Source organism: Gymnoscopelus braueri (assembly GCF_963280865.1).
Source record: "Gymnoscopelus braueri genome assembly, contig: SCAFFOLD_219, whole genome shotgun sequence".
Classification (NCBI taxonomy): domain Eukaryota; kingdom Metazoa; phylum Chordata; class Actinopteri; order Myctophiformes; family Myctophidae; genus Gymnoscopelus; species Gymnoscopelus braueri.
In genome coordinates, this window is record NW_027660584.1 from 45,001 (window position 1) to 57,500 (window position 12,500).

General features: G+C 39.5%; 1 protein-coding gene across 1 annotated transcript; it reads right to left on the reverse strand.

The window, feature by feature from the left end:
- Nucleotides 1-1,063: 1,063 nt before the first annotated feature.
- On the reverse strand, nucleotides 1,064-10,784 carry LOC308081419 (caspase recruitment domain-containing protein 8-like). The gene is made up of 5 exons (XM_080457790.1): nucleotides 10,748-10,784; nucleotides 10,340-10,365; nucleotides 8,922-8,993; nucleotides 6,279-6,320; nucleotides 1,064-3,042 (listed from the first exon to the last, which is right to left on the reverse strand). The coding sequence occupies exons 4-5, from the start codon at nucleotides 6,287-6,289 to the stop codon at nucleotides 1,551-1,553; spliced, it is 1,503 nt and encodes a 500-aa protein (XP_080313916.1). The 5' UTR covers nucleotides 6,290-6,320; nucleotides 8,922-8,993; nucleotides 10,340-10,365; nucleotides 10,748-10,784; the 3' UTR covers nucleotides 1,064-1,550.
- Nucleotides 10,785-12,500: the final 1,716 nt, after the last annotated feature.

Sequence of the window (12,500 nt, forward strand, 5' to 3'; positions counted from 1 at the left end):
TTAATGTATTTTTTGGGTCTCAGCTGAAAAAACTTTAGGGACCAATGAGCTAGATGAATGTAATCAAATTATTGGCTTAGGAATGCGACAAAAACAAAAAAAATATCCATGAATTCAAGTCTCCATGGGGTGACTAGTCGTCGATAGTGTAGGATCTGGACACTGGTGACACACACTGTCTTTAGTAGAAGGCCTCACGATGTACATAAGTACATTCCAGCCAGAGTAGAACATTGTGACAGGTACAATTAATGACTGACTCAGGCTCACTTACAAACATCTGGAGTTCATCCAAACCCTCCCATACCATTGCTTATGTTACATGCATAGCACACACACACACACACACACACACACACACACGCACACACACACGCACACACACACACACACGCACACACACACACACACACACACACACACACACACACACACACACACACACACACACACACACACACACACACACACACACACACACACACACACACACACAAGAGATGTACTGTAGCACACACACCTTGCTCCATGCACAGCCAACACACACAAAGGCAACGTATGCAAGTGCATAGACACACATGTGAAGTCTAGATATAAATACTGTGAGGACAAAGAAATCTGGCTCTTGCTCTTGCTCCGGCCCCTTCCACCGACCACATGTAGCAGCATTGCAAGCCCTCCTGTACCTCTGTGCTGTTTTATACAATAAACCAACTTAAGGAACTTGTACTTGTCTGGACCTTCCAACTATGTTTCACACTTGTACAATATACTACATTAGAAAAAGTCATTTTGGCAGTGAATTATTCCTGAACTTACATTTAGGTTGGAAACACGTTGGCTTATAACCAATTGCCAACGTCTTTTTTAAATTTCATATGATGAATACAAAGAATAATAATGAGCATAATATACTGCCACGTTATCATTATGTCATAATAACAAGAGTAAAGAATTGCTGATAACCAATTCAATGTCTTGATAATGTCTTAATCAATTGAGACAGACTTTATTTGTTATATAATTGGAATGTAAAAATCAATACATGGATGAATCATTAAATGAAGACAAATAATCACAAAATATATAAAGTATAGTTAAACATACTATATAGCAGATTAATAAACTTACTCTATTTAGAATAGTAAACTAGGTCAGGCTTGTTCACAAAACCTCATGTGTCATTGAGGGTTGAGGTTGGATATAATGGCTGGCTCTTCATTGATGGATCTTCAGGACATTTGCTGACAAAAGTTGCTCTTTGCTGCCACCTAGGGTATTTCTTATTATACAAAAGGAATTGTGTGCTATTGTCAACCTTATGGTGGTAATGCATCACCACACACCACGGTCAGGGGGCAGTCCATGTCACTCTATTAAGAGGACTAAATAAGCATTTCACGTGTATTTGTCTCATGAATATACCCTTTACTGTAGTTCCATCGTGAGTTAGAAAGCATTAAGGTTTTGTGTGGCCGAAAACAATATTCCCTTACTTAAAAGAGTGCTCTGTTTTGTTGTGAGGGTTTTGTTTGTTTGTTTTTGCAGATTTATGATAACCTGCGTTTCCTTGTTTTCATCCTTGGTTGTGTTCTTTCCTTGCTTGCCCCGTCTGGTCTTCCTTTTTGATGGAGTTTGTGTCTTGGTGATCTTCTAGGTTGTGGATGTTCTTGTTCTGAACCATTTTGCTGTGTGAACCCAAGATGTTCAGAGAGGAATGGGTCCATCTCACACAGACCTGATATCATGCTTGAACTTGCAGCAGGTCCTTTGACTCTCACTGTGTCAATGATAAAACTTGCCTTGTCATGTTTCACCTGTTTCCCATTAGCCATCTCCTTCTCAGCATCGTTTAACACCCTCTCCTCTAAAAGTTTGTCCAGGAGTGTGTTGAGAACCGGAAGTGAAACGCTGTCAATGAAACGCCTCCTCACAGAAAATAGTCTGTCACTTACACCTGTCACTGTAAGAGTCGGTGTGCTCTGAACTTGGTGTTTTGTTATATCAGGAGCTGAAAAGTCTACACAGCATTCCCATGCAGACTCAGAGATGTTACTTTCTCTTAGAAAAAGCTTCACATCCTTAAACTTTCCCTTTAAAGTGACATGAAATGTTGGTATGTAATTGTGATAGGAGGATTCATCAACATCAAATGTTGTCTTATTTGGTTCAATTGTGATGGAATCATGTTCAGGGGAAGTGGAGAGGGTATATTCTTGATTTGTGATTAATTTACAGGCATGCCTTTCAATGTGAATCTCTTCTCCAATTGTCTCCCTTCTTTTGTTTATCACTTCATCCCGCACAACGTTCCCAGGTAGCAGCAATACTTTCAGGATTGATATGGGCTCGTTATCATCAATCGGTGGTGTATAAAACATTAACACCAATGCACGTTTAGGATTAGGGTTGTCGGGGTTGACATCACCGACAACACCATATTCAGAACATCCAGTTACATTTATGATTACATGAGATTTTGTGATCAAATGGGGGACGATAAGCTCACTCTCCTCATTCATTACATGGGCAACAGACAAGGATTGGCCTCCACCCGCGGAGATGATCTCACAATGGGGAAGGTGTAACTGACAGAAAGAACCCTGACGGCATTCTATGTCAAACAGTGGTCCTTCAGGCCTCTTGACAAGCTGGGCTACAAGCCTTTGGCTCCAAGGGACTGTCCTGTAAATGACATCTCCCTCTGCCTTCATATTAAACACCAGGCCAGTCACGTTGCATTGGAACAGTCCTGCTTGGGTGCAGTGTAACCAGTAGTTTTCCTTGCTACCTTCAACAAAGATATCAGGTGTATAACGTAATATATCATCATTTAAGCTGTGGGACCTCTCTGCTCTGAAACTTGCCCCTTTCTCTTTACATGGAATTTGGCTCAGTGAGGGTAAGCTGTGAGAATGAGGCTGGGAGATGGATTCGCCCAACTTGAGTGTGGTGAGTGCAGTGTCATCAGCCTGTGACAGTGATCCTGTGACAGGATTGTCTGTTGAAAAATCATCTGAGATGACAAATAGTTCCCTAAAACTGAGACAAGAAAATCAAATCATGTATATTAAATAAACATAGATAAACAACACAAAACATTTACAAACAAAGACTTAAGATCTCTGGCAGCTTAAACCAGAATTCGAACCCAGAGTTCTTAGTACTGTACTCATTTTCATAGCACTTGTTCAGTCTATGTCATCATTACTATTAGCAATAATCAATCTCCTCTATTTAAGGAACGTAAGCCTATAATCTTCATGAACTGTGGCATTGAAATGTCTAGCAAATAGAGATCTTTCATCATGGTTTCTTATATTGCTTTTGTGTTCAGTGATTCTAATCTAGTTTTTAACTCAATTTGTTTTACCAACAATACAAAAACCACAAGGACTTTTTAACAAATAAACAACATACTTCTTCTTACACATAATCCTCCCCTGTAACTGTCTCTTTTTTTTTCATGTATGACGATGTATAAACAAGTAAGATAGTACATCCCTTAAATAGAGGAGGAGATAGAGATATTATTGCTACAAAGTGTACTGGATTCACATTTTTAATACAGTATTTCCAAAAGGTCTTTCTGGTGGGATTTGTGTATTTTGTAAATTGTATTTTGATTTTATGTCTTAACAGCCTGGTATTGAATCAACTGTTTTAATTATGTGATTTATAAATATAATAATAATAATAATAATAAGCGTAAGGGTAATAATAATAATAATAATAATAATAAGGGTAATAATAATAATAATAATAATAATAGCATCAATTTGTTTATTGCACTGCACAGCCTCGTTTGGTTTGAGACACAGTGTCCACTGTCCAGTCTGGTCTAATATCAAACCAACAGAAAAACTAATAACGCACATCCTCCGTTCTTTGGTGCTGAGCTTAAACTGTAAAAACAGTGATAATGAGACAAAGATATGGCTCGCAACTCACTTTTGTGCTCCAGGTTTTATTCAAACAAGACAGCTGATCAGCTGTCTTGTTTGAATAAAACCTGGAGCACAAAAGTGAGTTGCGAGCCATATCTTTGTCCCCCTAATATCAAACCAGGCTGTCGGTGGACAGCTGTGCGCAATCTCATCTCTGGACGCCTCTTGAAGACTTCATTTATGGGCATATGAAGTGGACTATTATAGTACTGTAAGTGGACAGATTAAGGTGAACGTTTAATTTCATCATACTTCTGGTGGTGACAGAGACATTAGAATCACAGACAGCTGTTGTGAATTAGGTGAGAAAAATCCTTCTGAATGTGGCAATTTGGAGAGCTCCAAGTTGTGCACGGATGCTTAATTTATTTTTCCTAGTTTCTTAAATGCTACAGTTTCTTCGAAAATATGTAATCTCCTAGTTCACAAGGCGTGGCGCTGTGATTCATCCAAGTTCATGTTCATGTTACCAAGCCATATTGTAGTACAGTCAATAGTTGGCTAATAGGCTGCTTTTAAATCTACAATGAAATGACAACGGATCTCCCTCCCATGCACGTGTCGTTCTGCAATGATTTTTCATTCATTAGAGGCAGCAAATAAGCAACACATTTAACATATTACGCTCAGATGATTCCAACCAGGAGGAAAGAGACGGGAGGGCAGGAGAGAGGAGAGGGAGAGAGACGGTATAATGATTTTTCTTTTCTTTTTGTTGCGTGTCGAGCTGCGCAGCGCGCCCCATCCCGCACCGCGATAATGGACTCTGAAATCTTGGCTCATGTGTAGCCTATCATAATTATTCACAAAAGTAACATATACACTTAGGATTTAGAGAGAACCCTGAACTATTGCGCTTGAGATTTGGGTACATTCTGGGTTAAAACTGAATCTCTCCAGTCTCCATTGTCTCCAAACTAAAGGCCCAGAATTAATTGACCAAAGACCAAAAAGAAAGCAGTGCTGTTCACAAAAATGACATAGGCCTATGGTTGAGGCAGGTGTAAACTTAATAAAGGAGGATTAATGAAGCATTAATACACACAGGTGCTTTGATGTTGGGCTAATTTGACAATAGATCAGATGCAAGTGTCTCATTAATGCGCATGAGATGCTTTACCAAGTATGCCTACATTAATTCACATTCATTGTGATTATATATTCGGAATGCTGGTGTGTATAAATAGCAATGCGTCACTGTCGGAATAGCAATGTCTTTAAAACAAATAGGAAACACCTCCATTCAGAAGAATGGAAGTCAATCTTCTAAATAGTGATGTGGCGGAATAGCGATGTGTAACCGTGTGTTGCATTCCACATTGTTGTGTTGTTGTGTCTGGGCTTGTCCTGTGTCTGTCTCTCCTGCTATTTCTCTGTAGGCAGTGGCACCTCCAGTCATTAATCACCTCATCTAGTCACTACAGTATGTAACACATCCAATGTCACTATAGACCACCGAAGTCCTGACGTGACTCGTTCATCCCCAGGTTTGCGGAAGTAATTTCTCTATGGAGAATAACATTGGGTCATCTTAGAATCGTCTCATATAAGAATTGTGGTCCAAAAATAAACACACTGTCCCGGCGTTATTGTCAGGGAGGAGGTTCTGTATCGTTTATGATAGTCAGTCACTTATATTTGATACAGTCTGTTTCTGGCGAAAATGTAACTAATTCGGCGGAAGTAACATTAGCGTTTTCTCACCGTCAGTTGATGCTTCATATCCATAAGAGTCAAACCGCCGGGGTCATTTGTTTATTTTTGGAACACAGTTCTTATTTGACGCGATATTAAATACGTCTATGGGATTCAGAAGGGGGGTGGAAAACTGCGAACCAGGTAGACAAACAAAGGATGTGTAAATGACGTCAGACTTCGGTGGTCTATGGTCAATGGATGCATTACATTCCACATTGTTGTGTCATTGTGTCTGGGCTTGTTCTGTGTCTGTCTTAGTCTTCTGCCAAGCAAGTTGTTGTTACCAAATACATGGTCACTGCTCCACCAATTGTGCCCCCTCCCTCCCATTTGCTTTCCTCTGACTACCAATCACATCTCTGTCCTGGCAGATAAAAGGCCTTGGTCGGCGACCACCCACTCCCTCTCATCCGAGTTGTGTTTGTGTAACTCAGAGCAAACTTTGTAGTGATTCTCCTACTTATCAGATACTGTGTATGCCCGGCCCTGGGCCAGGTAAGACAGAGGCCTCTATAGTGCATCATGTTGGAGGGTTTTTGTTATACACACAGGGCAGTGGCAGACTTTAGTGACACACATTTAGCTCATAGGGGGTGTGGCATAATGTGGCATTGCCCACATAGATGCATTTACCTTGGTTCCATGACGAGAGGTGCTGACTGGACCTGATGACTGCTGTAATGACAGATAGATAAACAGGTTGGTTTATTGACATGCAGGGGTGTGAACAGAGGACAGAATCACACCTTTAAGGGAGTAAGCCTTGCCAAGTGATAGGACAGGACAGGAGCCTATCTCCTGTTTCTGTAGCGCTTGATGTACAAGTACATCCTCCGCTAGTGTGACGCAGGGACTTACCACTATAATCTAACCCTTGATGTTAAGAAATCGAACCACGTTCCTCCCGGGTATGGCATTGCTGAAGTGCACTCGCTTCCTCATTCAAATATAATTTGTTTCATTGTCTATCGTTTAGGTATTGGACTCCATGAGTTTTTACCTTGCGTTTGCTTTTGGCCACGTATAATGTTTATTTTAGGTCGGATACTAAACTGTAATTGTTGCTTTTCATGTTCTTTTTTTTGTATTTACAACACGGACGGTATTGCCGCTGGCTGAGCCAGCTCTGAGCTTAATCTCAACGCAAATTCAGCTTGTGAAATTAAAGTTCTGATAATAAAAACAAATTCACCGAGCGCAGGTAATATTGCAACTGATTGGCATTAATCACGGAACAGTGGGATTCAACAACGAGCAAAGAAGTTGCTCAACAAGTCAGAATTCATCTTAACAAACACATGACATAACTCAACAAACTCAACATGTCTCAAACCTTTGTTTTCAAAGGGAGAAATTAGCTGTCATCATGTTATCATGTTGTCATATTGATTTAGATTTAAGATGCCCGTCATCACTCTCATTAGACTCCATTTTGGACTGTGGTCAGCCTGTTCGAGAATAGAATAGAATAGAAATATTTCCATTCTATTCTATTGGCAGCTTGGCAGTAATAGCCAAATAATGGGGATGTTGACAAGTTACTTACACATTTTCATACAGCACTGTAGCCTAAATACACAGTTATGTCAGATACTGTAAATCAATTGATTTAGCGATCCTGATTATGAACACGCTTGTTATCACTCTCCTGCATTCACAGCAAAGCAAACAGCAAAATAAATTATGATATATAACAGGTCAAATTATTACTTTATAGCCTAGCCTAAGCAGGTATAGCATACAGAACTGTGGGCAAATTTGCTTGCTTGAGAATTAGTAACTTGTTGAATGAAAGTAAAAGTGAATGAACAATGAAGGCCAAATACACGTTATGTGTTTTGACAGCTGCAGGGGTTTTCCCAAACTGCATCTGGCGACTCCAATTAAGGGCAAAGTACGTCACTATGACAATATTTGCTTATACACTAGGGCAGACGGTTCAAATCCAGTCTGTTGCACGTCCAAAACATCAAAGGTAACTAAATCATTCACACATCTGTAGCCATATGGAGGCGCTATGACCTATACATGACTACGCCACTACCAATTACAGGGTGGGAGTTGTTAATATTTAGTAAAGTGTCCGAAAGGTAAGTATTCAGTTTCAGTGAATAGACAAAAAGGTAGGCTTCAACTACACAATGACAATGTATTCACAGTAAGGAGAATTGTACAAATTATTTAAAACACATTTAAGTTAAACACCATCTACTTGCATCCAACAGCAGGTGAATCAAACATTTCTAATAGGATCAGATATTAATTGGTGGTGATAGCTGCGTGAAATACTAGCCCCACACACAATGGTAAAAATCACAGCAAAATAAGTAGAATAGAACTGCAAATCAAACAAACTCAATAATGCACACCACACCACACTAAACACAGCAATCATAGAGTAGATCTGCAGTGAAAACCCCAACTCTATTTCTTGCTCAAGCAGTAGGCTTAATTTAAATGTCCTCGTTTTTTGGATGCTTATAGCAATGGTGCGGAATAGCATTACATTTAAAATAAAGTTGGTAGCATAGGTGATATTAAAAACAGATTAAAAGAACAGCGGCTGCACAGCCACAGGCGCATCTGTAAAGACACATACACTTAGTATATAATATCTGTAACGTGGTGCAGCCATCACCTGATGTCAGTCACCATCAGTGGTGGAAAAAGTATTCGCATCTTTTACTTAAGTAAAAGTATCAATACTGCAGTGCAGAATACACAATTACAAGTAGAAGTCCGGAAATCAAAATGTTACTTGAGTAAAAGTACAAAAGTATTGGCATCAAAATATACTTAAAGTACCAAAAGTAAAAGTACTCAATGTGCAGAATGTCCCATTTCACAAGTTCATAATGTATACAAATCTTTTGAAAATAGCCGATCTACAAGCTCACAATGTGTTGCATCGCGACACATTGTGCTATTTTCAAATGGCCAAAATGTATAGGGCTGAAGTGGTTAATGTATGTTTTGTGATAATAATTCAAATCTACAAAGTAACTAGTAACTAAAGCTTTCAAATAATTGTAGTGGAGTAAAACTACAATATTTGCCACTGAGAAGTAGTGGAGTAGAAGTAAAAGTATTGAAAATGGGAAATACTCCAGTAAAGTAAAAATTCTTCAAAAGAGTACTTAAGCACAGTACTTGAGTACATGTACTTAGTTACTTTACACCACTGGTCACCATACATACAATAATACCCACAAATCAAGTACAAGCTGTGTGTAAAGTAATTGATATATTAAATCTAGTTCAAACAGTTTCACAAACCCTGTTAAAAAGCACTCGGGGAAAACCCAGGGTGTCGAAACCGTTTCTTGGTCGTAGTGTTTCACCTGTAGGCTACAATAAACACATCATCACCATTCAGTAAACCATCGTCATATGTTTCCATTCATAAAATGTTTGTTCCATTGTTTGTAGCGCAACGTAAGCCTATACTCTGTTCACTCCGGACCAGCGTGTATACACGCTCTTGGCAGGGCTCAGCACTGTGGTCCCACTTATGCCTCTGTCAAAGACATAAGCATGAATGTAAAATGTGTCTACATTCAAATTAAAAGAAGAGGACAATACAAACATAGGCTTACCTTGACGCCACGCACAGACACACAAACACAACCAGCCACGACCCACGTTAACCAGGAAGTGCGGAGGACTCAGGCAGTCTAACACACATATGCCCGCAACTGGTACCTGATATGTTAATTTGAGGCGGTGGTTGTTACACCCACCCGTTACAAGTGCCACTGAATACACATCAAACAGAAATGGCTACAAAATAGCAGAGTTTTCTTCTCTCTATCGTTTTTTCTCTCTTTTCTTCTCCCCCTTTCTTCCCCCATCTCCCCCCATCTTAGGTGGCCGAGTGGCCCCCAGCTTGAGCGCAGACAATCTAACCACAAGGCCACTGAGCTGGACTTCCTTCTATAGTCTCACTTTATTTACACTGCACACGCTACTCACTCACAACTTTTAACCTATTGTATTACTTTATGTTACTGGCTCTTTACTTATAGACCGTTAAGAGTTTAAGTAAAGGGCAAAAAATCATCAGCACATGAAATGTTTCTACATACACATTGTCCCATTGACCACTTGTGACTTATAATCACACTATAATGCATTTTAACAATTATTATAATTATAATCCACTATGATCCTTACAAAAAGAAAATAAATCAGTGAGTGAACAGTGATTATAAAGTATTATAATACTTGACCTTAGGCCATTATATGTTATTGTAATTTTTATTGTTATAAAGCATTATATGTACTTATCAGTGCTTACAACTGTAATTATACAGTGTTATAAGCAGATTATAATGCATTTATTTTGGACCTTATAAGTCAAAATACAAATTCTTTATGTATAATGAATATTGTTATAATGATTTGAGTACCTGAGTATTTATGAGTGCTTACAACTATAGTTATATTAAAATGCTTATGCATTATGTATATTATAATTATAATTGTTCAAGAGCATAATGCATTTTACATATATTTCTAATGCATTATAGATGTGGGTTCTATAAGTGTCACCAGATATTATTAGTCACAAATCATTTTCAAATTGAAAATTTCATTTGGAAAATTTGCAAATTTGAATTAAAATTCATTAAAAAGATGACGTCCTACTTTTCGATCTACATCTCCTTAAAGGACAAGCAATCTCAATGTCTTACCTGCTTAAATATTGAAATCCTTTAGTCTGGAGAGACAGAGGAAAGATAAAGACAAGGAAGCATCAACACAGACAACAACATGTTGGTGTCTACCTGTCATTTTGAAAAGAGTTCATTGATAAGAGGAGACAGAGATCTATCTCTGTCATTAAACAAGTGGGGTCATTTCTAAATGCTGTAAAAGTAAAGGCTGTGAAGCATCATCAACAAAGACCAGCCCATTGAGATATCTCTGGTTTTGACCAAAACTCACACAAATCAGTACACAACATCTATTATTCAGAATAAAAGGGAAAAGTGTTGTGAAAGCTATTTGAGGAAATGACGGTAAAAATGTCAATGCAATAAATTAATAAATACAGAAAAAATGCATTGAAATTAATAAAAACATTAATAAGAAAGACTTACCCTTACCCCCGTTAAAAGAATAATCCCAAGGATGAGTAGGAGCAGATGCATTGTATAGAAGCAGAGTTACAGCTTTTAATTACATTTGCAAAGGGGGTGTGGTGTCTGGATGGGCGTTAAAGTGATAGTAGGTGTAATTAAATGTGTCATTATCTCCACCAATCCAACCATTTGGGAGAGATGTTTTCATCCCTGTCCCTGTAGGCTACCTGTGTGCGTGCGTGCGTGCGTGCGTGCGTGCGTGCGTGCGTGCGTGCGTGCGTGCGTGCGTGCGTGCGTGCGTGTGCACGCACGCTTGCGGGCGTTTGCGTGTGCGTGTGTGTGTAATTGCTTGTTCGCTGTGGACAGTAGACAGTAGGCAAATGACATCATCGCCTCATCCTCATACTAATGGAAATATGAGGATATGTCTTTCTCTTCCTGGAAAATAGAGATAGAAGCCATTGTTCTTGTATCAATAAAAAAAAACGAGAAAGCGTTAAATGTGTCATTTGTAGCTTATGCTGTCAGTCATGGGAAGCCGAGAACTACTTTCTTAGCAATTATTCTTTTAGTGAATTGTTATTAAGAAATGATTCAATTGGGATGTGTCTGTGATTTTCATCTTGCCATTTGTGTAACCATTTTAGAAAATGAATAAACTCCATATAGTGCAATGCATAGGGAAGTCTGCCTCTTGTGTATTTGATTAACGAATATAGGCCAACTACACAGTTTACTGAGAGGACCCTTCTCCCATCTGACGAATTTGTTAGTGATTTGATACAGTAGTTGAAATATTAGATTAAATATTGCACGATTAAACAAAATCAGCTATATATACAGTATATCCATCTGGAATTTATTTGTTTTTGTTCTTAACAGGAATCTTCTGTTTCGCAAGTGGCTGGTCTGGAGCCAGAGGCATAGTGGAGAGCGTGCACACACACACACACACACACACACACACACACACACACACACACACACACACACACACACACACACACACACACACACACCAAACAGTTAAAAATTTCGGCAGTATATCGATTATTTATTGCGGGAGAAAGTATCGCGATATATCGCGATATCGATATATTGTCCCACCCCTAATGCACGCACGCACGCACGCACGCACGCACGCACGCACGCACGCACGCACGCACGCACGCACGCACGCACGCACGCACGCACGCACACACACACACACACACACACACACACACACACACACACACACACATACACACACACACACACACACCAACACACACACCGCTACTGATACCACTTGTTAGCATTGGTCTGAACAACTAACACAGGACATTTGCAAAACAAAAAACACACACACAGTCCCATTGGTGATCTATTTTTGATGCTATCACCTCTACTCTGATAGCTTGCCCTTCTCTCCCTCTCTCTGCCACCCACACAATACACACACACACTCTGACTGGGAGGCAGAGAGAAGATAAAAGAGAGGGACTCATATTAGTTTCAGCATCACAGGATAGGAATGTACGATGTTTAATGCTCAAAACACACACACACACAAACACACACACACACACACACACACACACACACACACACACACACACACACACACACACACACACACACACACACACACACACACACACACTCACACGTCTATTTAAAGGGGGCATAAGTGATATGTTTTTGTGTGTGTGTGTGTGTGTGTGTGTGTGTGTGTGTGTGTGTGTGTGTGTGTGTGTGTGTGTGTGTGTGTGTGTGTGCGCGTGTGTGT